This window comes from Erpetoichthys calabaricus, chromosome 9, assembly GCF_900747795.2.
Source record: "Erpetoichthys calabaricus chromosome 9, fErpCal1.3, whole genome shotgun sequence".
Lineage (NCBI taxonomy): Eukaryota > Metazoa > Chordata > Cladistia > Polypteriformes > Polypteridae > Erpetoichthys > Erpetoichthys calabaricus.
This window is the reverse complement of record NC_041402.2, coordinates 99,768,012-99,795,418: the sequence shown is the minus strand read 5'-3', so window position 1 is coordinate 99,795,418 and position 27,407 is coordinate 99,768,012. Positions and strand designations below refer to the sequence as shown.

Here is a 27,407-nt window from a genome sequence, read left to right as displayed (position 1 = left end):
GTGGTCTCTAAAACTGTGAGGCAAAAACAAATAAAAGGAAAACTTGATTCTTTTACATGAGAGTTTTACTGAAAGGGTAAGTAAGTTTGCCTGGTACCTCTGTATCAATCAGATGCTATATATGTTCTGTATGCTAACTTACTGCTGCTTGGTATGCATTGTTTATGTAGAATATTGCATCATGCTTTATCGTATGCATTCATGTAGGGCGCACTCCGTACGAACTGATGCATTATATATTACATGCACCAAAGTAAAGGTTATCGTGGAAATGTTCAAATGCATTAAATCAACTTACTGTTGATGGCAAAGAGCACAGCTTACTTCAGTCAGTAATAAGTACTAATCACACCACAGCAATACATTCTGGAAGAAGCCATAGTGTTTACAAAGTAACATCTCAACTTCACTGGCTCCCTGTTAACTACAGAATACAATATAAAATACTGCTCTTAACATTTAAAGCTCTCCACAACCTTGCTCCTCCCTACCTCACTGATCTCCTCCAGATTTACACTCCCTCTCGTTTACTCAGATCTTTATCTGCAGCTCTACTTTCTGTACCACACATCAAACTCAGTTCTATGGGAGCTCGAGCATTCTCTCATAGTGCTCCTCAACTCTGGAATTCTCTTTCCTCTCATATTCGTCAACTTGATTCAATAGCACAGTTTAAAACTACTCTCAAAACTTATCTTTTCAAGCTGGCATATCAGTTGTGAATTCTACACTCTTACTGCCTGTCATATTTGTTTGTTTATTAATTACTGCTTTGTGATTTATCATTCTCTTGTTTTTATTTTATTAATTATTGTTTAACTTTATTGTAAGGTGACCTTGAGTGATAAGAAAGGCGCCTATTAAATAAAATGTATTATTATTATTATTATTATTATTATCTCCACTACTTTTGGTTCATGTCCCCTGCCCTGGGTAATTCCTTAGAATTAGCAGCTGCCTTTGCAATGTATAACTCTAGAATCAGCATGCTTTATGTATGTTAGAGGCTTAACTAGTTTCTCGGTAGGTGCACTTTTCTGAGTTTTGCAGACTATTTTTGATTTTTTTGCTAGTTGTAGCACTGGTGCCATCTTGCAGGTGACCAATTATTATGAACCGCAAGTTGAACAGGAACTAAGAATTTAATTTTTTCCCCTTCGCTTCCAATTCCTCACTTTTCACATAAGTACAAGTACATTTACTTGTAATTTACAGTTACATGTTATGTAAGCACGTGTTGATTCTTTATACATTATTTTCACATATTTCATATACGAGGGATGTTCAAAAAGTTTCCGCACTTTTATATATTCGTTGGAAACTGTGAAAGAGGGAGGAGGAGAAATTGGGAATTAAAAAGCTGTTACAACACTGGGAAAATTGCATTGCAAATGAAGGTAGAAAAGTGATTTGTGTTTTAAATTCTTAATAAATAGAGTTAAAAAAAGAGTCCGGAAACTTTTTGAACGTCCCTCAATTTTTTTTTTTCTCTTGTAACTCTTCCTTTATATTGTGTAAAGAACTTTGAGTTACATTCCTTGTATGAAAATATGCTATAGGAAATAAAAATGTTATTATTGTTGTAGCATTTTTCAGTTTTCAACATGGTGTATATGGGAAGCATTATCCATCCATCCATCCATTTTCCAACCCGCTGAATCCAAACACAGGGTCACGGGGGTCTGCTGGAGCCAATCCCAGCCAACACAGGGCACAAGGCAGGAAACAATCCTGGGCAGGGTGCCAACCCACCGCAGGACACACACAAACACACCCACACACCAAGCACACACTAGGGCCAATTTAGAATCGCCAATCCACCTAACCAGCATGTCTTTGGACTGTGGGAGGAAACCGGAGCGCCCGGAGGAAACCCACGCAGACACGGGGAGAACATGCAAACTCCACGCAGGGAGGACCTGGGAAGCGAACCCAGGTCCCCAGGTCATGGGAAGCATTATTTGAAAAGTAATTGAGATAAGTGTGTGCACTCTACATCTATGAGGCATATCTTACTATGTTTTACATAGACTCGACTCTTTACCCAGGAGTTGCAGGTTGCAGCCTCGTCTACTATTAAAACAATGTCTCCTGGATCAAAATTTCTTCTTGGTGTAAGCCATTTTTGACGTTCTTGAAGTACTGGCAAATTCTCTTTAGACTTGCTTCCTATGTCTTTCAGTATACCGGTCATTTTTAGAAAAGTGTACAGGAGGCATGTTGGGCTGTGTCTTCAGTAGCAGTAAATGAGTGCCTCCAAATAATTTGGGTAATTTGATGTCTTTGTGAGGGGTCTGTTATTAGTGATTCCAGTTCACACATCATTGTTTGGAGACTTTAATCATTGAGTGTTTGTTGGTTAAGTATTGAGTTTAGAATCTTTCTTATGCTTATAATTTGTCTTTCCCATATTCCACCTTGATGAGAGGCTGATGGTGAATTAAAAATCCATTTGATTTCTTTCTTCATCATGGAATTGCAAATGTTTTTTGGTCAATATTTTTAATTGCTTCACATTATCTCTCTTTCTGCTCCAATAAAGTTTGTTCCATTATCTGAGTGCATTATTTACCTTGTCCTCTTATGCAAATGAAGTGATGTATGGCATTGATAGAAGAATCAGTGTCCAAGCTGTGTGCAATCTCTATATGTAAAGCTCTTATTGTTAAACAAGTGAAAATTACTCCATTCCTCTTGAACGGAATTCTACCTCTTTTAACTTGAAAGGGTCCAAAATAATCAACTCCAACATTGGAGAAAGGTGGTTGGTCAGGTAACAAATGTTTTTTGGCAAATCTGTCATTCTTTGCTCACCTGCTATCGTATTGTATCTTCTGCATATTGCACACTTTGAAATAATTTTTCTCATAATTGAGTTTGCTTGAGGTATCCAATATTTCTGGTGTAGCTGTGCAAGCATATAATATTTAATTGCATCCACAATGTCTGATTTCTTTAGGCATGTGCTGCAATATAAGAGAAGCAATATATGAACATTTGTGGAGAATTCTTCTGGCACTGCCATTTTGTTAAGTCTGCCTCCAGCTCTCAGTATTCCCTCTCGCATGACTCGGTCAAGTTTAGAGATTTGACTGTTCTTTTTTACAGGAGCATTTATCTTTGAAGCCTTTAATTCTTCAGGAAATTCTTGTAGTTGACTGAGGTGGATAAGCTCTGTTTCGGCTTTAGCCAAGTCTTCTTAAAAAAATGGGTTTGGTTTTAAAGTCAGTTTGTACTTTTTCATTTGTTCTTTGACAAGTGTTCTTTGTTCTTCTCTGTTATTTTTAGATTGACGGACTGTCATGGAATGTCTTTCTTTCACTTTTTAAGTGCAGCAGTATGTCTTTAAACTTGAGAAACCACACCACAGCTTTCTTTAAGTATAGCCATTCTGAAAAGTAGGTGGCAAGTTTATTTACAGGTTCAGTAATCTCTTCTACACTTGTCATATTAATTGCACAGATTTTAATTTCTGGATCTTCAGAAAGTGAATTATTCATTTGATCTGGGGCCTCATGTATAACGGCGTGCGTAGAACTCACACTATAACATGGCGTAAGCACAAAAGCGGGAATGTGCGTACGCACAGAAAAATCCAGATGCAGGAATCTGTGCGCACGCAAACTTTCACATTCTTCCACTACATAAATCCCGATCAGCGTGAAAAGTAACACACGTGCACACGCCTTCTGTCCCGCCCCAACTCCTCCCAGAATTACGCCTCTTTGGACATGCAAATCGATATAAATAGCCCTCCGTGAAAAGACAATGTGAAAAGCACGGGGGAAAATATAAGAATTTCAGCGAATACCAAGTGGAGGCAAAGGAACAACGTACTATTTGTTAGTTTAAACAGTGGTATAATCAACAAAAGAAAGTTGATCGAGTGACATAGTGTAGAAACTCGAAAGCTCAAGATCACAAAGTCGAACAGTGCCCGAAATAAAAAAGAAGTCACATATCAAAGTCGGCGTGAAAAGGTGACTCGTAGCCCACCGTCTGAGTGTCATAATAAAGCTTATTAGGGTACAGAGAAAAAAGATAGGCACACAGTGGGAAAAAAGTACGAAATGTCAACTTTAATCTCGAAATTTCCACTTTAATCACGTAGTTTATTTTGTCATTAAAGTAGTAAAGTAAACTTCATCTTAAAATCGTTTATTTTACTAGTTTCTCAAATAGCACATTAAATGCTTTGTTCTGTATTTGATCTTCTATGTGCTCTATGTGTGTGAATCACTGCGTGCTTCTGTTGTTTCTCTTTCTCCAACAGGACACAGAATCCATTGCATTCGTGATATTACAGCTCTCTGAATAATTAAAATACTGAGATGTATATGTGATATCTTTTTCATGATGATAGGAATGAAAGCATATTATTAAACATGGGAACACGGTGGTGCAGTGATTATTCATATCTCACGCAAGAAGGTTGCTGTGCCATGTGCGACCTTCGATGAAATAATTTATTACAGAAGTACTGTCTCTTTCAAACGTACTAACCTCCAATTCCTGTCCTTACTTTTCTTTCTCCAAATACCCAATCGCCACACAATCAGCTCTGTAATAGACGTTAAGCCATCTGTAAGCTTAGAACGCCGATTCTTCAAAACTTTTAAGGAACATTGAAATATCTTCATAGTACATGTTTAATTATTCTATCCGTCTATCCTTCCAGTGTCGTGTCAGCACCAACAATAATACAGCGCAAGGCAGGAGCTATCCGTGAACAGAGCACCAGCGGCTCGCTAGCGCTGCGGCACTGTGTCCTCACATGTTTAATTATTAACAATACAGATTATTTAAATAAAGTTAAAGTTTTATCTGTATACTATAAGCAACATATGTTGCTGCATTTCATCTTAAAAATTATATCGTCATCATACGCGCTTTATAAAGAGGCGCAGGTTGTGCAATATTATAACTGTAGTGCAAGTTTACAGTGGGGTACCGGTAATTGTACTTATAAGTACAAACAGTTCTACAAGGAGCACTTGATGGACTGATTGAGTGCGTTTATAGTTCTTGGGATGAAACTGTTTCTGAAACGCGAGGTCCGTACAGGAATGGCTTTGACGCATTTTGCTGTGGTTGAGGTAGTGTGTGCTTGAAACTGTATACCGATCATTCTCTTTCCGATCAGCTGCTGCTGTGATTCCCCACTCAGAAACAGTGATATAAATACTCCGAGTGGTGCAGTGAGAGTAATATGGAAAAAGATGATCCGCTGTGGCAACCCTTAACGGGAGCAGCTGAAAGAAGAAGAAGATGCAGTGAGCGTAACAACGCTAAAGCAGTTATGGTATTTGGAATACTATGGCTATTCCCTGGACCATTATATTGCTGCAGGTTAATTACAATCAGATGCATTACACTAATAAACATCCATCCATCCATCCATTTTCCAACCCGCTGAATCCGAACACAGGGTCACGGGGGTCTGCTGGAGCCAATCCCAGCCAACACAGGGCACAAGGCAGGGAACCAATCCCGGGCAGGGTGCCAACCCACCGCAGCACTAATAAACAATATACAGTTAATTTCAGTGTATTTATAAAGCTGCGTCAGGAATGTGGGTCTAAGAAAGGGTGACCACACAGGAACAGGAGCATTGCTTTGACGCTGGGTGCCGCCAGTCTGCAAAACCGAGCGGAGAAATTGCGTATGCCAAGGTATGAGGTACCGTGGAAAAGTGCATGGCTTCACGCCAAGTTTAGGTTTTATACATTGCGATTTGAGCGTGGAAACGTTCGTACGCAACATTTCTGTGCGTACGCACCGTTTATACATGAGGCCCCTGGTCTTTTTGGCCACTCATGTTTTGGCATTAATAAGAAAATGTGGCTTTGTGACCATGTTGTGCTTTTAATAAAGTTTTCTATGCTTATGCTTGGTCAGCTAAAATGAATGATAAATGTACCTCCTAAAGATATGTCCACTTCTTGATGTCTTCTTGTCGTGGAATATTTTCTCTTTCCACTGGAATCTCTGGAGACCTGCGTATAGACCTTTGGCAAATCAAAGTATGCATTATCATTGAGTCCACAGACTTGTAAATCTGATAAGATAGAGCATTTGGTTAGCATTTTTGAATCATTGTAATAATTTCTCATAGTATTGTGGAATACTTGAGTTCTTCTTCCATGAAAACTTAACTGTCTCTGAAGATTTACATTACAAATTGTTACTGTATTACTAGGGTCTATAAATTTCACACTTCTTAGATTTTACCTTAACAGGTACCACATACAGTGCATATTCTTCTCAGGCCCCAGTAAGGACAAATATTCTCTTCTTAGTTTCCTTATCAGTGGATGTAACTTTATTGGATGTTGTTCCATCCTCTTTTTTAATATGCAGGATGTGTGGGTGCTGCAAAGAACATATCTAAAGGCAATTCTTTGACTTTACCAAATCCTGAAAGAATGTGCTTGTCACTGCAGAATAAGCAAGGTTTTTTGAATGCACAGATGGCTGTTGCAGTCTTTTTGAACAAGGCATCTTGAATCCCCTTTTCAGCCGCGTTGATGATACTTGTAGCACTCTTTAGGGGAAACTTTCCGTTGTAGGTCTTTTCTTTTTTCTTTGTGCATCTTTGTGGAGCAGCACCGTGCACTGAATGAGAGATGTTTTGGGCATGTAAATGCAAAAAATCTATTAAATCATCAAATCTTACAGCTCTTCTTTCCCTCTTTTCAGTACTGCAAGCTGTTAATCTCCACTCACACCTCAGATTGTTAGGAAGCTTGGAAATGGCAATAAGCAGGTTTTCACCAATATCGAGTTTGTTCTGGTATCCTCCTGCAGTAGGTGCAATGTCCATACAGTAATCAAGAAAAAGAGCCAAATCTACCAATGCTCCTCCATCTTCTGCTGATTTGATTTGAGTCCAGTTCAAACCCTTTTTAAAGTGTGCTCTATATATTTGCCCACCATCTACATAGTAGGTTTTAAGCAGTTCTCATGAATTTTGATAAACCACTTCTGGCCTAAGTCCAAGGCAGGCTTGAATGAGTTCTTGTGGATGGTCTCTAGTATATCGCTCTAGGAGATGTCATTTATCTCAATCTCTTTCAATTGTCAGCTGTCATTGTCTACAACATCAAATGCTTGAATAAATTATATGTATGTTACAGGGTCTGCATTAAATGTTGGTTCTTTTGTACGGGACGCTAGAGATTTACCTTGATTTTTCCTTTCCTGAGCTAACATCCTAGTAACTTCAGCGACTGCTTTCTTACTTTCAGTGACTGCCTTATGACTTTCAGTTTTCTTCTGTATGAGCACATCCAATAGATCAGGTCTGGAACTCTGAGTGTCAGCCCCAGCGCTACGTTAAACTCAAGTTCATTTGGAAAAGTCTATCGAGTTCTGACTGTTGAAGTGTGACTGTCAATGAAGATGCTGGTGCTGCAATTCTTAGCTGGGATGACAAGCAACATTTATTGTTGAGAATGTGCTTCAACTGGGAGGCTTGTGGGACTGTAGATTCCATATGATCTCGCTCTTGCAGTTGAAACTCTCTGAATTGATTAGCAAACAGTTCATTAAAAACCTATTTATATCATTAAGTAATCATCAATTTGTTCCAAGCCTTAGAGTTGTCTGCAAATGCTTGTTTCTGTTTTTTAGTTTCATTTTCTTTATTTAGCAAGGATAATATCCTTCCATTCAGATCTTCAACCTGACTATGTATATTGTGAAAGCTTATAAACAGCTGTGCTGTCTTTTGATTTCAGTCATAAGATCGGAAAACTGATCTTGCCTTTTCTTTACATGATCTTTAAGATCCTTAAGCACATTCTCTGGCTTTGAGTCTGAGTTTGAATCACTCCCTGTAACTTCACTTGAGCTCAGCTGGAACATCTTTACAAAAGCACGAGTGTCTGACAGAATGTTTCCAAGCAAACAGCTTATTAGCAACATTTAAGTCACAATTGAGATGTTCCACCAACGCAGACAAGTCAGGCTTCCTTATCTCAGGCAAATACATAGGCGATTAGCTGTGATGCCTTTATATTCTATCACAATCTCTTAAATCCTCTTAAATTTGGGTATGGTGACTTTGCTTTCAGCTCCTATCATGCATAAATAGAAGAGAACAGCATAGTACCTCACAGTAGCTCAATTCTTTTTCTTTCACTGACAAGTCCTCAAATGGTAGTTTTCAGTTCAAAGTCTTCTGATGGTAATTTTCTCATGAAAAATGTAGCTGCCTTTATCCAAAATTACCAAAATTCTGCAGGTTTTACTTTACTTCATAGGATGATTCAAGGAACAGTGTGACACATATTCAAATAATTCCACATCCCAAATATCTTTGTTTTAAAAGTTTTAGTAAAATTTCAAAGCAAAACAGTTTACACAAAAATAGAGAAAAAAATGATATAAAAGAAAAGCTCTTGTTTACAAAAAGTTCTGTTTAAGGCTTATATATCTTGTTTCATTTCTCTAAGTTTGGTCAGTCGTAATAGGTACGTTAAGCATGTTCTTTTCAAAAATGGTAAAAAACGGTTAGAAAACTACATCCCATCTCCTATTTGAAAACATGTCTAAGAGTCCATGCTAACAGTAAGACTGGTCCCTAACTGGCTTAATTAACACTCTGTTTTACAGATATAGCTAAGAATGTTCTATCTCATGTTAACTTACAGAGGGTAAAAGGCTCTACCATATTGCAGGTAGCTATAAGAAAGTGAAGTTCTATAGAAATTAAGCAAACAGTATATGAATTTAACATCAAAAAATAATTTTCTAAGACTGGCTATTACAGTTGTGAAAACATACCGTAAATGTTTGCTCTAGTGCTAAGATTTGTACATGAATGTGAATATTGAAAGTGGGGGGAAAATTAGCATTTACAAAACTGTCACAGAATAAAATAAAATTTCATTTCACTTGCCATTGAAAGTCCATATGTGCCTAGGGGAATTAATTACCTCTTGCCGTAAGAATGGTGTATACTCCAAATACCGATGTTCCTTTATAAACAAATGGAACTTCTGTTTCACTTTTCCTGGCTATTCCGTCCAAATAACCCAATCCTCAACAATTTCCTGCATCCCTTCCTGAGGAATACATTAGCACTCTAGAAATAGTCAAGAAAATAATTCTTCCGAATTTTCATATTTGTGCCCTGCGCACACACCAACTTGTCCTGTGTGTCTTCTTCCAGTGGGCCATTTCTGGTACAATTCCTGTGAGAGGTGCCAGGGCACATACTAATTGCATGCTCAAACTAAGCTGTCTGCAATAATTTGAATAATATTAGAATGAACACAGAATAACATCTGTCATTAAAATTGTTCTTCTTGTTGGAGTTTTTCTTTCTTGAGAGAACTATTTTAGCTGCAGGAAGAAATTGTTGTGTCTAGATACAACCGCCAGATGGCACTCTAATGTAGTTATATGTACTTACAGAAAAAGAAGGCATGTTTAACTAACCGGTAAGCCACTTCATCTTTATCCTTCTTATTTCCATCCATCAATGCATAATACTGAGGAGAACATGCTGACACTTCATAGACAGTCATTGGCTTGGCACTAAGAATTTTGGTTTCTAGTCAACAGTTCTAACCATTGCACTACCATTTAGCATATAGCCTGAAATTCTATAAAGCAAACACAAAAGAATGTGGAATAATATAACCTCAGATTATAAACTAGTACTTGCAAAGATTGATTGAAAGGTTATAGCCAAAAAATAAAAGTGAAACGCTTGCATTATTTTTAGGAAAGTTTGCTTTTTATCTTCTTGAAGTTTGACTCTTTGACTTTATTTCTTTTTTATTTTCACTGTTTGTTTGGTTGTCGAATATTGAATTACAATATTTTTCTTTACAGAATTCAATTCGACATAATCTTTCCCTGAACAAGTGCTTTCGGAAGATCCCTCGCCCTCGAGATGACCCTGGAAAGGTGAAGCAAATGTTTTAATTACATCTTACAAGGGCCACACTGGCTAAAAACTAAAAGGTTGTCTTTAGTGAGGTGTCTGTTCACTGACATTAAACAGGGAGGGAGACACATAACAAAATCAATTGTAGCAAATAAAGTTAAAAGCCCAAACCCACAGAGTGTTGTCTGGTATTATATTGTATATATTCACATATACCTAAAGTACATGCAGTACTCTAAAATAAGTATTTGCCCTTTTGTATAATTTAACGAATTATTGAATATATGATGGTAAATTCAAAAGTAAAGGCAATTAGAAAATTACACAGTAACCTCAACAGATAGAAGCTTTTGAATACAACATGTTCACAAAGGCTTATGGATTGTGGTAGAGCATTCTGCCATTAGCCAAGGTCAAATGAACATGGGCATCCTGCTGTGGAATTTCACCATTGTTGAGTAACCCACTGTTGTGAGATTTCTTTGGGCAGAGGGAGTGAAACCTGCTGAGATTTACAACAGGATGTTGGCTTATGCAGATTAGTAGGCAGTTTGGGTAATGATGTAACTCAAACTTTACGGTACCCAAAGTCATCATGCTCTGTGGCATGAGTAGATCAATAGTTGATATCCAAATGTGCAGCAACAGCAGACAACGCAATCCTTCAGTGTTCTCTGATTAAGACATTTGCTATGTTAATGTGGGTTTTGTGTGCATAATGTTGATGGTTGGCCATATCGTGCTTCATCAGTTATGCTCATTTTCCCCAATTTAAACCCTTCTACTCATTCATAAACTTTTCATTGATTTATGCTGTTTTCACTTCAATACCGAGCCAACATACTTCAATGAATTTCAGCAGGTTTGTCTGTGAATCCTCCCATATGAAAAAATGGGAGGTACAGCAAAGTCTCAAAACTGAAAGTACTGCTCTCAAATAAGGATAAGACTGATTGTCTCTGGTTTCCCAAAACCAGTTTGGATGATGCTCCTATATTTATGCAGAATGTTTTATGGATAGATAGTCTAAAATGAAGACATTTATCTATAACAAAGAGAAAATCAAACTCTACATTCCACACTAAGAACCTTTTCAACGTTCAAGAATGGTTGTGGTAGTGACATAGTTTGAATACTGTGAATCTGGATCTGAACCCTATACCCTAACCCTAACCCTCCTGTCATTAAATGGATTATGAACTGTGTTCTGCAGCAGAGAAATTCATATGAATATCACAGCCTCCTTCTGCTGCTTGAATCCCAATAGCAACTGGATTAGATACAGATCTGAAAAACACAACAGCTCAGTTTCAGCACTGATGAAGAAAAGTTATTGATTTTTTGAATGGCCTAATCAAAGTCAGATACAATTCTCCCTGTAATGCTGTGGCATATTCTGAAATTAATATCTTTTATTGAACTGAGTAAGTGCTGCAAGAAAAGATGGATTGATTATTTGGAATTACTACTGCTATTTGGAGTGTAACTAGTCATTGAGTCCAAGGAGACAATTACTTCTTTTTACATTGCAATTTGCATTGCTTTCCTATAAATATAAAAATGATAGGTTGTTTGTTTTTTCGCTGTACTTTTTATTATATGCTAAGTTTAAATTAAAAATTGACAGTATTTACTCTGAAACATACTTAGTAATGCAGACAAAAACTTGCATATACTATATGTATGTGATGTAGTAGTGATCAATAAAAATTCAATTTAAATATATTGTGTATAATGACTATAAACCACAATAACAAGTCCTTTTCTATTCACTTATTTTATTAAAAACAAACAATACTTTCCTAATTATATATTTCTTAAAATTTCCTTTTATGTCTAGTGTATAGTGTGTTCTTTTATGTAGTAACTTACCTATTGATGTAAGAATATTTTTATGTGTAATATTTTCTGTATTTCTTCAATGATAAAGCACAATGCAGTATTGCAGTAAGATGACACATTAACTCTGCCAATATCCTGTCCATTACAGAGAAAAATGTCCTAAAAGTGAATGTAAAGGAACATACTGCTTCCCTGACATAGCAATCAGATGGAAAGTTATCTTGGATCTTTGGCTATTTTAAAAGCAACTGAAAGTTCAGGGTAGCCTAGTGTCTCTGGAGCAAAAGGAAGATGTCTCCTAACCATTGAAGCCATTCTGTGGCTTAGCTGAGAATGAGACTTGGATGAGGTTGAAATCTCTTGCATAGTGAGTGGCATTTTGTGTACAGAGTTGGGAGGAGAGCAGGACAAACATTTAAATGGCAAGAAGATAAGAGGCTTGGGACTAGAGAATAAAGAGCTATTGTTGGGAAAATGACCATTTCATGTGGTAAAACCCAAGTTAGGATCCAAGTTTTTTTTTTGTTTGTTTTTTAAGATAAGCCAAGAATAGCAGCATGTTTTGCTGTTTTACTTTTGCATATCTTTGCTTTCAGGTCACTTTTATGAATAACCATTATTTTTGCAATAAAATCTATATTTGTTGTACATATCTTTTCCTCCTGCATGTTTTTCTGGGTTCTGACAGCTGCCTCAGGAGTTTCTTCCTATCAAAATATTTAAATACTGTAAGTAGTAATTTTGATAGACATGGTGATGAAGTTGTTAGCCACAACAGCAACAACAATTTATTTGTTATAGAGCTGAAAATCACATAAGGAATGCTTCAATCTGCTTTAACTGGCCTTGTTTTTTGACAGCCCATCAGCCTTGACTCTATAAGAAGACAAGAAAAGAAAAACTCCCCAAAAACAACTTGTAGAAAAAAATGGTGAAAGAAATATTGGGAAGGGTAATTCAGAGAGAGACCCCCTTCCAGGTAGGTTGGATGAACAATGGGTGCCAAAAAACGGGGTAAATACATCACACAAAACAATCCTCTCCACAGAGCTACATGGCCAATCTATCATTGCCACCTCAGAAATACAAAACAATAAGAAAAACCTTTATAGCACTGCTGGCTCACAGTTGCAGGGTCAAGAGTTTATGCCCTTGCCCATTAAGAGTTGGCATATTTCTCTCTCACCTATTTGAATACAGAGGCACAAAAAGCTAAACACTAGATAGCAGCTAAAATAGTGAAGGATATTAAGGATAGATAAGGATGGCACAAAAATAAATGGACCAGATAAGAACAGAGTAATGGGAGTGATTTCCATGAAAAATGGAAAGGACGTTGGTCCAGATGACATACCTATGGAAGCATGGAGGTATTTAGGAGAGATGGAAGTGAAGTTTTTAACCAGATTGTTTAATGGAATCTTGGAAAGTGAGGGGATGCCTGAGGAGTGGAGAAGAAGTGTACTGGTGCTAATATTTAAGAATAAGGTTGATGTGCAGGACTACAGTAACTACAGGGGAATAAAACTGATGAGCCACAGCATGAAGTTATGGGAAAGAGTAGTGGAAGCTAGGTTAAGAAGTGAGGGGATGATTAGTGAGCAGCAGTATGGTTTCATGCCAAGAAAGAGCACCACAGATGCGATGTTTGCTCTGAGGATGTTGATGGAGAAGTTTAGAAAAGGCCAGAAGGAGTTGCATTGCGTCTTTGGACCTGGAGCAAGCAAATGACAGGGTGCCTCAAGAGGAGCTGTGGTATTGTATGAGGAAGTCGGGAGTGGCAGAAAAGTACGTAAGAGTTGTACAGGATATGTACGAGGGAAGTGTGACAGTGGTGAGGTCTGCAGTAAGAGTGACAGATGTATTCAAGTTAGAGGTGGAATTACATCAGGGATCGGCTCTGAGCCCTTTCTTATTTGCAATGGTGATGGACAAGTTGACAGACGAGATTAGACAGGAGTCCCTGTGGACTATGATGTTTGCTGATGACATTGTGATCTGTAGTGATAGTAGGGAGCAGGTTGAGGAGATCCTGGAGAGGTGCAGATATGCTCTAGAGAGGTGAGGAATGAAGGTCAGTAGGAACAAGACAGAATACATGTGTGTAAATGAGAGGGAGGTCAGTGGAATGGTGAGGATGCAGGGAGTAGAGTTGGCAAAGGTGGATGAGTTTAAATACAATGGGGATTGTAGAAGAGAGGTCAAAAAGAGAGTGCAGGCAGGGTGGAATGGGTGGAGAAGAGTGTCAGGAGTAATTTGTGATAGACGGGTATCAGCAAGTGTGAAAGGGAAGGTCTACAGGATGGTAGTGAGACCAGCTATGTTATATGGGTTGGAGACGGTGGCACTGACCGTCTAAAGATGCTAAGATTTGCACTGGGTGTGACAAGGATGGATAGGATTAGAAGTGAGTACATTAGAGGGTCAGCTCAAGTTGGACAGTTGGGAGACAAAGTCAGAGGCGAGATTGCGTTGGTTTGGACATGTGCAGAGGAGAGATGCTGGGTATATTGGGAGAAGGATGCTAAGGATAGAGCTGCCAGGGAAGAGGAAAAGAGGAAGGCCTAAGCAAAGGTTTATGGATGTGATGAGAAAGGACATGCAGGTGATGGGTGTAATAGAGCAAGATGCAGAGAACAGAAAGATATGGAAGAAGATGGTCCTCTGTGGCAACATCTAACGGGAGCAGCCAAAAGAAGAAGAAGAATGGGAGTGATTAGCATTATTAACTGGGAAAAGCAAAGAAAGCCAAAAGACAAACAAAAAAGCTGCTAAACACAAACAATGTCAAAATATAAATGATATTTATGCCAATAAAAAATTCAAAAACTAGATAAAAGTGTACTTTCTCTAACTAGATAAAAGTACACAAAATTTTACTCTGCCTCTTTGAAGCAGCTGTGTTAGTTTCTTCCTATGCACTAAATCATTGTTTGGGTCTTGACTTATAAATTGATAAGTACATAAACTTTAACAACAAATGCGTAAATCATAGAGGATCAAGAAAAATATGTTTTAGTTGTTAACAATTTCCAGTCTTCTTAATCTGATGACCTCTCAGATGTATCAGAATATGAGAACAAATAACAATTTTTTTCCTACCAGGAAGCAATATTTCCTACAAAACGAAGTGAATAAACCATGTACTTGCAAGGGCAAGCAAAGATCTTGTACTTGTAGTTCATGTTACTATAAATAATGTTGTAAGCCTGACTGCGTATATTATGCAAAACACATTCCAGGTAAAACCAGGATGGCAAATATAAACTTTTGTTTTAATTCTGCCAGCATTAGGAAACAAACCACATTGTCATAAGTTTATCTTCAAGGACAATAATTGTATGGAAAAGAACACATATTTTCAGTGTTGTTATCTTTAGAGAAGTGTTGGAACATATACAGACTAAAAACATTAAAATTAGAAAAAAGAAACAAAGAAAAAAAAAGACAGCATTCAAGAATGTCAAATCTAATTAAATCTTAGTCAACAAGCAAACAACTACAATTCCAATCATTAAACAACTACTCCTAAACTCACAGGATCAGTTGTAGTATACATTAAGCATCGGGTCATCCTGAAATATTCCCATCTTAGTAAATATTTCTGGAACAATTTTACAGTTATCTAATGGGTTTAATGTAAGTCAATTAAACAGAGTACTACCAACAGATCAAGACTAATTGTGTACAAAGACTAATTGTTATTATTATTAATAATAATACTTCTTTACATTTATTAGCACTTTTCTCATGACTCCAAACGCTTTACATTGTGAGTGGATAGCTACTTCAACCACCACTAATGTGCAGCATCCACCTGGATAATGTGATGGCTGCCATATTGCGCCATTATCCTTATCACAATTTAGTTGTAAGGTTTGAAGGGGTGAGAGATAGTTAGCCAGTTTCAGACAGGGGATAATTAGGTGGCCAGAATGACTAGGTTGTGGTGTGCAATTTATCCAGTACATTGGGATACACCTTACACTTTTTGAAGAATGCACAGGGATCTTTTATGATCACAGAGAGTCAGGACCTCAATTTTATGTGTCATCTGAAGGACAGTGGCATTTTTACAGCACAATGTTCTCGTCACTTCACTGAGACATTGAGATCTACTTATTGACCACATGGTAAGAGCTCCCATCTGGCCTTGCCAACATCTCTTCCAGCAAAAACCCAAACTTTTCCTGGTTGGTCCCTACTCCAACTACTGGCTGGGCCCAAACATACTTAGCTTTATGTGGATTAACTGTTCTGAAGTGCATGTGGTATGGCTGATATGGCTACTGGTCAATGCATAGTGTGTGTTAGAGACAGCCAAGGAGAGCATAAGTTACTTACTAACTTAAAGCACCTTGTGAACATGCCTGGCCAACTCAGTACTGTGGTAAACATTATAAAATGAATACCAAACTACCCAACCGCATGCATCATTGTTTCTAACATGAAAACAAGCATGCATGCAAATATAGTTCTTAAAAAATGTATTCATCCACTTGGGTTTTTTAACACTGCTCAACAGAAAAATACTTTTTAATATCAATATCAAAAATCCCTGAAAAGTGATCTAAACTAATTACAAAAATAAAAATACTAACATATAATATATGCAGTACACACACACACACACACACATCTATTATGAAAAAAACCTTACAATGAGACATAATCTTCTGAAGAGAGACAGACAGACACTTCAGAGAGGCAGAGACACTTTCACTTCCCACGACACAGTCAATTCATGGTCAAGTCACGTCATTCTGACATCCACTGGAAGCATGTTCCTGTGAGACGGTGACCTAGGCAAGGAAAGTAATAATTAGCCCGGAACAAGTGGAATTTAAAACCTTGCAGGGCAGTTTCAAATGGTGTCAGAAATAAAAGACAAAGAGTAAAAGATACTGTAGAACTTCATAAAGATGTTCAAAAACGGTAGTGCCATATACATGCAGAGCAGGTTACAGATTATGAAAGCAGTGGAATTCGAACGGCTCAAAAAAAACCTTGACGCGATACACACGCAGAGCAAATTCAAATATATGACAGTACTAAAATTCAAAAGTGTCAAAACAAAGAGAGTATAGATCGCATTTCCGCAAACAAACGGAAATTATTACTAGATGAAATAATGGAACAGCAAAAAGAGATCGAATATATGGACATAGGTGATATGTCAGAAGTATGTAGATATTGTAAGGCTTTAAAGTTTAAGTCAGAGACTTGTAGATCATCTAATTCGTGTTGCCATCAGGGAAAAGTACTGCTGCTTCCCAATGAAGAGGCGTTTCTGCAAGAATTCAAAGATTTGTTGTTTGGTGAAAGTGAAATCCACAAACATTCCAAGCAAAATATACACGTCTACAATAATCTTTTCGCGTTAGCATCATTCAATGCACAAAACGTTGATTTATACAATAATGGACCAAATGCTAAGAGAATCTGTGTTCCTGCAACAATTACAGCTACGACAAGTTTAATTTCGAAAAAAAACACCCTTTACTCTTTCCTTTGCTTTTCCCAGATGGCGAAACAGGATGGTCATACAATATGAAACAAACGGATTCAGGAAAACTAATAACACCCACACAATATTTCTGGTCAAAATTAGCGATACGTTCCCATGTATTTAACCCACTTCTATAATCTCAACGTCTATCACAACATTATATTATTAATGTAAAAGTCGCAGCTAATCGTCTCTTCTTTTTTAAATCGAATCAAGCTAACCTTAGAACAGAACATATGCAAGGTCTCATTGATCACGCTCAAAATTCAAATATTAATAGTTCAGACAAATTCAAATTAGATAAAGCAGTAAAATTACCATCATCATATTAAGGTAGTCCAAGGGAATTGCAACAGTTATATCATGATGCAATGGCAATATCTAGAACTATCGGTTGGCCAGATTTATTTCTTACAATGACGTGCAATCCACAATGGCCAGAAAGCTTCTTTAGAATAATGCCACCGGCTACATTGGCTCTGGATATTCCCACTTTGTAAGTAGATTGCTTTATCAGAAAGTCTTATTTTTATTGAATGAACTCGAAACAGTGTTCAGGCAAAAAGGAGATCTTGATATGCCATTCGTATTAAAACATTTACAGTTTCCCGTGAGAATAGCTTTTCCAATGACAATTAACAAATCACAAGGACAAACATTTGAAAAAGTCGGTTTATTTATAAGAGACAAAGAAACGATATTCACTCACGGCCAGTTATACGTTGCATTATCACGATGTAAGATCAAACAAGGAATCAAAATTCAATGCGATCTTGAAGAAAAGTTCATTCTAAATGTTGTTTTTACTGAAGTTTTAAAATAAAACGTGAACATAATGCATATGTAACAATTCCCATGAAACAAAAAGCAGTTTAAATTGTATTTCCACAGGACCAAACCTGGGGGTTGGCGAGCGAAGCGAGCAGGGGGTGGAGCTTTTTTTACTGCTATACTATATATTATACTAGACTAGCTTTGCATTTGGCTACGCTCAGTGTCACTACTGGTAGCATGGTGCTCTACATAAAAACATTCTAAACTTTCAACAAAACAAACTGTTATTGTATTAAGGCTTTATAATTTTCAAATGTATTTCCTTAAGTTTTTTTTGCTGAGTTCTGCAGTTTCCCCTCATTCACACAAAGACCTGATAAGTGATGTCTTCATTCCACCTGCTTTATATACATCAGTATAATATGATGTAAGGTTCAAAACACAAATAGGAAGAAGCAAAACACAAAAATGGAAAATAAATGCTCCAATACAGTTTAAACACAAGTAAGGCATACGTTTTTAGCTGCCAAAATCACAATGTTCAACAGTGAAGCATTTTTTCAAAGATTAGTGACCGTAATGACCATTGCCGGGGTCACATTTAGCACAACATGATGCAGTCTTAAGTCGTTGATTTGTATACATAAGTCAGCAAAAGTGAAAATCAGAATAACTTCACAGATTAAAAAATTAAGGACATGACAAGAATGTGAAAGAGTTGTGTTATTTCATTAGGTTGGAGGCCCCAGCAATGAATCAGCTGTGAAATGGCCAGTAAGGGGGAGGCGGCTTGTTTGCTGTGTTCTCTAGGACTCTGAACAAATATGTATCCTCATATGTGATAGTTCTGTATTTAATGAGTGATATAATCTATTCTTGCATTTTGCTCCGTAGTTTGTACTACTACTATTGTACTGTTATATTGTATTCCTGAGGTGGCAATAATAGAGGAGCCATCGAGCTCCGTGAAGAGGATTATTGTGTTCTGTTTTGTATTTACCATATTTTTGACACCCATTGCATGCCCAACCTACCTGGAATCTCTCTAAATTGCATTTCCCAAGATTTCTTCCGCCCCGACCTCGGATAAGCGGAAGAGGATGGATGGATGGATGGATGAAGATTTCTTCCATTTTTTTTCCTACAAGGGTATTTTTTGGGAGTTTTTTTCTTATTTTTTAGGGAGTCAAGGCTGGGGGGCTCTCAAAAAAACGGGGCCTGTTAAAGTCTGTTGCAGCACTCCTTGTGTGATTATGTGCTATACAAGAAATAAACTGTGGTTGTTGTTGTTATTTACCATTATAGAAAACAGGGGGGTATTTTCCGTACGTCACTTAAATCATCCGAGATCAGATGCCTCATCTTGGATGAGTTAATGCCAGTGAAACTCATCCAGATAAGTCGGTTTTTCAAACGCAGTGGTGTAGTAGATTAGTTTAGCTAGATCTAATCATCTGAGATGAATGCGCGCGCCCGTGCTGATTGAAAAGCCCATATATATTGAGTCTAGAAAACATGATCAGCAAGTTTTTGATAGGCTGTAACAAAATGACGAATGAACAGACACATTTTTTTTTCACACAAGCGGAGCAAGACCTTTTATTCGAAGGACACGAAGAATTTCAAGATTTAATATGCACAAGGGGTAACACTGCAAAAGCAGCCCAAACCAGAAAAGATGACTGGTAAAAAGTGGCCAACAAATTAAACACGTGTGCATTGTACTTACTGAAAGCAATGTTTCATTTCCTATGTGTCAGATTAATTATTATTTAATATGTCATAATTCCAGATCAAACGTGAGCACAAGGAGAACACGGGAACAGGTTAAAGTGAAGTACAAGAATATACTTCAAACTGGTAAATATTGGTATATAACTATTTAAAGAATTGCTGACATAAAGAATCACATATAATGTAAAGAACATTAATTTTAAAGCTAATAAGAAGGCAGACAAGCAAAAAACAGGTGGAGGTCCACGCGGTGCAGACCTAACCCTAGCAGAAGAGTTGGCTCTCCAGCAAAATGCCCATCGCCCTGTTTCTGAGGGCATTCCAGGGGGAAGCTCCTCCTCAGAACCAGTGGCAGGATGCAGTGGTCACTTCATTTCAGGTTAAGGATGGTCATTGCATATATTTGACCTCAATGTGTGCCATAGGTAGGTTCCATATAGCCCTCTTTTTTTTTTGGGTCAGTTGTAGGGAATGTCATATCCCTAGAACCTGTGTCTGATCAACGAGATATTGACAAAGGTCAAATATTTGATAAAGACACTGTGTCTGATTATTCATCAGGAGGAGAGGTACATTTTCCAAATAATGTTAGATCAAACTCCACTGTGATCAGTCCCATGTGCCCCAATCACATTTGGAAATCCTGGGTAATGAGAATGTTAGGCCGATTGTGAGATTCTTTATGGAACTGTGGGTGTTTTTACCTGTGTATTACCTACCTGCAATGGCATGAAATGCCTCTTTTGTCTGCACATGCTGGTGTCCAGGAAACACTATGAAAACCCGAAGGAAATATTTCAGTGCCAAACAGACTTTACAAATTGCCTGGCAAACTGCACTTTTAGATAGATTTTTCACATCGCCTACAGTATATAAAAAAAGTGCCGCTTGCAAAAAACCTCAAAGCAATGCATACTGTCTGTGTAGTTGTGAGAGCCCGACTTCGCCGAGTTTGACTTCGAATATAAGATCCTAATTAATTTTTGAGGTACAATATTCCCCCTCGGCTAAAGTGGTATCTTTCGAAAAGAATTTCCTCCGGGAGCAATAAAGGATCTTGCCGATCGCGCAAACCCCTCTCTATATGAAATTCTCTTTTTATAATTTGTGTACCGATATCAATTGGTCACTCATTCATGAATGGCGAAGTCATGACTAAATGAATTCCACGCACGGACACTGATTAAGTGTGTGAGCTAATCCTTGTTTACATCGAACAAACCTGCTCCGAGCAGGTTTGAGGATTAGGATGTGTTGCTATGACAACGCTTCCAGCAAGAGTTTCGAAAAACCGACAGTTCCAGGATCATGCCAAATCGTCAACAATTACATCCGGCTAAATGAGTAATCCACATACGAAAAATACCCCCAGAAAGTGCTCAAGCTAGGATAAATCTGTCAATGTAATGGTCAAAAATAAACTCAGGATAGAAGAGCTATTAAATTATAGGAATTTCAAGAGCAGTATCATTAACAAAGTAGCGTGGAGGAAGAAAGTAAATAAAGACGAAAGAAAGTGGTATAAGGTTCTTGAAAATTAATGATTAGGAACATAAATGAAATCATCCAGTGACAGCATAACATAAGTAAAAAAAGAAATAGCTCTGACACATTATCTTAGGGAGAAAGTCTGGAGAGTGAATCATGAAAAATGACTGACTGGAATTCTGTTCTTTAAAAAACAATAACAGTTAGCCCACTTTGTTATTTCAAGGAGGAGTAAAGTAAATTCTGGTTTAGTAAATATTGTTGAAACTACTGTTTTTTAATCAATACAGACAGAAGCCCACTGTTTACCTATTTTTCAACCAAAAAAAGTCTGATTAAAGTAAAGACCCTAATTTGCATTTATTCATTAGAAATGTAATCATTTACAGTTAGTTCCATAAATATTTGAACAGAGACAACTTTTTTCTAATTTTGGGTCTGTACATTACCACAATGAATTTTAAATGAAACAACTCAGATGCAGTTGAAGCGCAGACTTTCAGCTTTAATTCAGTGGGGTGAGCAAAACGATTGCATAAAAATGTGAGGCAACTAAAGCATTTTTTAACACAATCCCTTCATTTCAGGGGCTCAAAAGTAATTGGACAAATTAAATAACTGGAAATAAAATGTTCATTTCTAATACTTGGTTGAAAACCCTTTGTTGGCAATGACAGCCTGAAGTCTTGAACTCATGGACATCACCAGATGCTGGGTTTCCTCCTTTTTAATGCTCTGCCAGGCCTTTACTGCAGCGGCTTTCTGTTGCTGTTTGTTTGTGGGCCTTTCTGTCTGAAGTTTAGTCTTCAACAAGTGAAATGCATGCTCAATTGGGTTAAGATCAGGTGACTGACTTAGCCATTCAAGAATTTTCCACTTCTTTGCTTTAATAAAGTCCTGGGTTGCTTTGGCTGTATGTTTTGGGTCATTGTCCATCTGTATCATGAAACACCACCCAATCAATTTGACTGCATTTAGCTGGATTTAAGCAGACAGTATGACTCTGAACGCCTCAGAATTCATTCAGCTGCTTCTGTCCTGTGTCACATCATCAATAAATACTAGTGTCCCAGTGCCACTGGCAGTCATGCATGCCCAAGCCATCAAACTGCCTCCACCGTGTTTTACAGATGATGTGGTATGCTTTGGATAATGAACTGTTCCACGCCTTCTCCATACTTTTTTCTTGCCATCATTCTGGTAGAGGTTGATCTTGGTTTCATTTGTCCAAAGAATGTTTTTCCAGAACTGTGCTGGCTTTTTTAGATGTTCTTTAGCAAAGTCCAATCTAGCCTTTCTATTCTTGAGGCTTATGAGTGGCTTGCACCTTGTAGTACACCCTCTGTATTTACTTTCATGCAGTCTTCTCTTTATGGTAGACTTGGATATCGATATGCCTACCCCCTGGAGAGTGTTTTTCACATGGTTGGCTGTTGTGAAGGGGTTTCTCTTCACCATGGAAATGATTCTGCGATCATCCACCACTGGACGTCCAAGTCTTTTTGCATTGCTGAGTTCACAAGTGCTTGCTTTCTTTCTCAAGATGTACATTTTGCCACTCGTAATATTGTAGCAATTTCTCAGATGGATTTTTTCTGTTTTCGCAGCTTAAGGATGGCTTCTTTCACCTGCATGGAGAGCTCCTTTGACCGCATGTTGTCTGTTCACAGCAAAATCTTCCACATGCAAGCACCACACCTCAAATCAACTCCAGGCCTTTTATCTGCTTAATTGATAATGACATAACGACGGACTTGCCCACTCCTGCCTATGAAATTGCCTTTGAGTCAATTGTCCAATTACTTTTGAGCCACTGAAATGAAGGGATTGTGTTAAAAAAATGCTTTAGTTGCCTCACATTTTTATGCAATCATTTTGTTCACCCCACTGACTTAAAGCTGAAAGTCTGCACTTCAACTGCATCTGAGTTGTTTCATTTAAAATTCATTGTGGTAATGTACAGAACCAAAATTAGAAAAAAGTTGTCTCTGTCCAAATATTTATGGACCTAACTGTACTTCATGAGGTAAATTTACATAATGAACAAGAATAGTTGCATCAAATATTTAAAGTGTGTGCATCAATTTAAGTTTTTTAAGCCTAAATATTATTGATTGAAATAGAAATGTATCATTTTTCACTCACTGATAGAAATCCCTAGAGGACTAGATCAATATGATGTTATCAAAAATAACATCATATTCATAATCACTGACCTTGAAATCATCCAAAACGATATCCCACATGCTTAAGTTTGAATTTTGTAATTTTTAACTTCCTAGGAGTGGCTCTTTGAGGGCTAGGACAGCTGGTAAATAATCCATCCATCCATCCATTATCCAACCCGCAATCCGAACACAGGGCCACGGGGGTCTGCTGCAGCCAATCCCATCCAACACAGGGCACAAGGCAGGAACCAATCCCGGGCAGGGTGCCAACCCACCGCAGGACACACATAAACACACCCACCCACCAAGCACACACTAGGGCCAATTTAGAATCGCCAATCCACCTAACCTGCATGTCTTTGGACTGTGGGAGGAAACCGGAGCACCCGGAAGAAACCCACGCAGACCCAGTGTGGTGTTATGGGTCCACAGCTCTTCCAGCAAAGGCTGTTTTGTTTTAAATAAATAATCACCACGCTCGAGGCTTAGCGAGGGGGCGTGGTAACTATAGCGAGCCGCAGGGCGATCTACGGTGTGGGCGTTTCTCACCTAAGTGCAGAGGTGAGGGACTGCCCACGTCCGTGATCGTTCCTGTGGCTAATGGGCTGCAGCTACCATGTCCTCTCCGCATATATAGAGAAGCGCGAGCAGGTTCAAAGAAAAAAAAGAAGGAAGTAAAAAGAAAGAAACGGAGGTTGCAGGAGGAGGCAGGAAGCAGTGGAGAGAGAGAGAGAAAGTCGGTGTGGGAGAGCAACCGAGTGCAGGCTTGCCTGCAGCTGTACAGGTAGCTTGGGTGTTAGGCTGACACCCGAGGAGTAGCAGTAGTGGTCGCTCCCGCAGAGTTGATTTTGAAGGGCGGGAGTGACCGGACGGTGGATGACTCTCCGCATAAGGCAGCAGGAGTTGGTGACTTGGGGTGTGTATTCCCCAGCGTGGGCGCCCCGGTCGCTGTGGAACCCAAGTCGCTGTCTGGAGGAGCCTACCGGAGCCAGGGGTCGGTGAGGCGATCCAAACAGCTGAAGCAGGCAGACAGAAGGTCAGCTGCATGTAGGGCGACTCTTCTGTAGAACAGCCCTGATGGGTGTAGCAGGGGAGCAGCCAGGCTAAACAGAAGACACTGAGCTTTTTGGTTTTAACATTGTTGCTTCCTGTACTATTTTACCTCGTGGTTTTTAGAAGAGTTTTTCCTAATGGATTTTAACCTCCACGTTTGTTCGTTTGGTTTTTCACTTGCTTTTTGTGGATTATTTATTTATTTAAAGAAGACATTGGAATGCACTACTACACTTTAGTTTGAACACTGTTTTGTTCTATTTTAATAAAAGCACTGTTTGCACATTTGTTACATCATCCCCTTGCTCATTGTTATTGCCTCACTGTCTAGCTCATCGGTGACATTACCGATGGTGTTGGGTTCAAGGGCTCCCTAACAGAAGATGGGAGCATGGAGCCAAACCTGCATCGTCACACACGGGGAGAACATGCAAACTCCACGCAGGGAGGACCTGGGAAGCAAACCCAGGTCTGGTAAATAATCAAATATCAAAAATATCATATTCATGATCAGCAAGCATGAAACAATAATCCACGTGCCTATATTACCAATGTCAATTTTTTTTTAAGTTTTGTTAAGAGAAGTAACTTTGACCCCTCATATCTCATTAGGGGGACGGCTGATGTGGTATACACAACTTCAAGTCCTACTTATGACTTACGTTAAAAACACCTATTGCTCATTATCATAAGAGTGTAATTTCCTGCACAAAGTATTTTCGAAAAATGGCCTTAAATAAGGGTTTTTCAAGTCTAGAGGGTAAAAAAGAGGGGATTCCAAAAACCTTGATGTCTTGCACATCTAGAAATCAAGTCACATCGAATGGTATATCATATGCGGAGGTTTTCTCATACCAGTGAGTCAGGCGGCACTGGACAAAAAAACCTGAAGTGATTTCAAAGCATTCATAAGTAATTCTTATGAACGCAAAAGGAAAAAAATGGTACTCTATAGAACACTTTTTGTGTTTTTCCCATCTCATACAAACATGTCTGAGCACTTGAGCTGGTATTTTTTAGAATCTGCAAATTGAAAAACCAGGTCAATTAATGTTTTAAGTAAGAGAATGTAAGTAAACATATTTGATGAACAAAGTTCAGAATAGATTGCAGTTTGAAAAACACAGCTTGAAAATAAACTTTAGTATAAGTACAAAGCTAGACAAAAATGTAAAAAGCACATCATTTAACAAGTTTGATTTTTATAGCATGTTTTTAATTTAAGGTATTTTTAGTTACTATAAAAAAAGTTTGATTAAGAAATCATACCATACTTATTTCAGGATAATGTGATATTTTTTTCTGTGATATAAAAAAGGAAAGTTCTATTTTGCGTGCTTTACCTTAGCTCAGATTAATAATGTGGATCACTAGTAGAGCTGTAGTGCTCATTATGATTTGCATGTCAAAGTATAGATTTACTTTGTCAAAAGTATGACTCAATTGAAAACTATTCACCTAATGCAAGATAGAGCATGTGCCAAGTAGATTAGTCTCCCTTTAAAAAATGTGAACGGTTCTAAGCACTAGAGTTAAAGTTGACACTCTAGTTGTTTAGTGTGCATTAACATAACTGATTTAACAGGTTAAGCAGATCTGAAAATGAACAATCAATTGACATGCCTTACATTTTAAGAAATAAAAATTTCTAAAGATTATTTTGCAGCACTTAGAAACTTTTGTTCATGCTGCTTAACGTCCACAATACATTCTTTGAAATAGGAAATTATGTGATTTGGACATTGGGCGATAATATTATATGCAGTAATAAGCAAAGCTGTATAGGATATTATAGTGTTCCTGTTTTGACTAAATACAGAGAGATAATGCTACAACACTCCACAGAGCTGCCAATGAGTTGAAGCATATACTTTTATATGATATACTTATCATTTGTAATTAGGAACAGTTCACATTAAAATAACAATAGAAAGTAGAGTACAGTATTGGCAATTTCTTTCTTTACAAGGGACATGTCCACTTATCTAATCAGGATTTCTAAACTCTATTATGGGCTTAAAGGTCCACGGATGTATATGCAGTTGGTCATTGTCTAAAAAGATGTTATGCGTCACATAGCTGTATTTAGAAATAGGGTAAAAATGTGAGTATTTGGGCAGCATACTGAAGACAAGCGTATTATTATTACTGCTTTACAATATTTGGATTTTGGCTCAATTTCCAGCCACAGTAACCTTTGTGTAGAGTTTGCATTGTTCCCAGTGGTTTTGTAACTTTTGCTCCTGATTCCCTTCTACTCTTAAGTGTGATTCTTGATTGTGTGTACATGACCATGCTTCGCAATGGGTTGAGGTCCTCTATAAACTTTGTTATTACCTTGCACCTATTCTTACTGAAATATGGCCAAGTTACTTGCAACTGTGATTAGAATAAAGCAGCTACTGAAACTAAAAGGCTCAGTCTCTATATCTAAAATTAAGTGTGTTTTTAATATAGAGGTTATTCTCAAACTACATACTTCCTAGATTATTCAAAACACAAACTGAACTATCAAAGTAATGTTGATGACATACACATTTACTTATATACGACATTAGATGACCCTGAGGCTTTATACCCTCTGATTAAATGTCTTAGTGGCATTACAGAATGGATAAGCAGTAATTTCCTCAACTTAAACAAAGAACAAAATGAAAAAAAGTTTTAGATGTTGGCAGAAAATAAAAATGTGAGTGTATTGTAATTAAATTTGATCAGATGATTTCACAAAAGTAAATAATTTAGGTGTTATTATGGTCTCAGAACTAAAGTTAGCTAAATTATTAAAACTTTGTTCCTTCATTTAAGAAATATTGCAAAAGTTTGACCTCTTATAATATCTCCAGATATCTCAACATTATCAACAACATATTTGTTTTTAGCAAAACTGATAACTGTAATACCCTCTTCACAAGAATTATGGTTATGTTACATTAATAAT

At 37.7% G+C, this 27,407-nt stretch overlaps 1 protein-coding gene across 5 annotated transcripts in view; it reads left to right on the top strand.

The window, feature by feature from the left end:
- foxj2 (forkhead box J2) overlaps window positions 1-27,407 on the top strand; it is a 120,496-nt gene that overhangs the window by 37,659 nt on the left and 55,430 nt on the right. For all 5 annotated transcript variants that reach the window (XM_051931726.1, XM_051931725.1, XM_051931724.1 and 2 more), the window contains exon 3: window positions 9,844-9,918. In XM_051931726.1, the coding sequence (XP_051787686.1) occupies window positions 9,844-9,918 (75 nt within the window). The remainder of the gene's footprint in view (window positions 1-9,843; window positions 9,919-27,407) is intronic.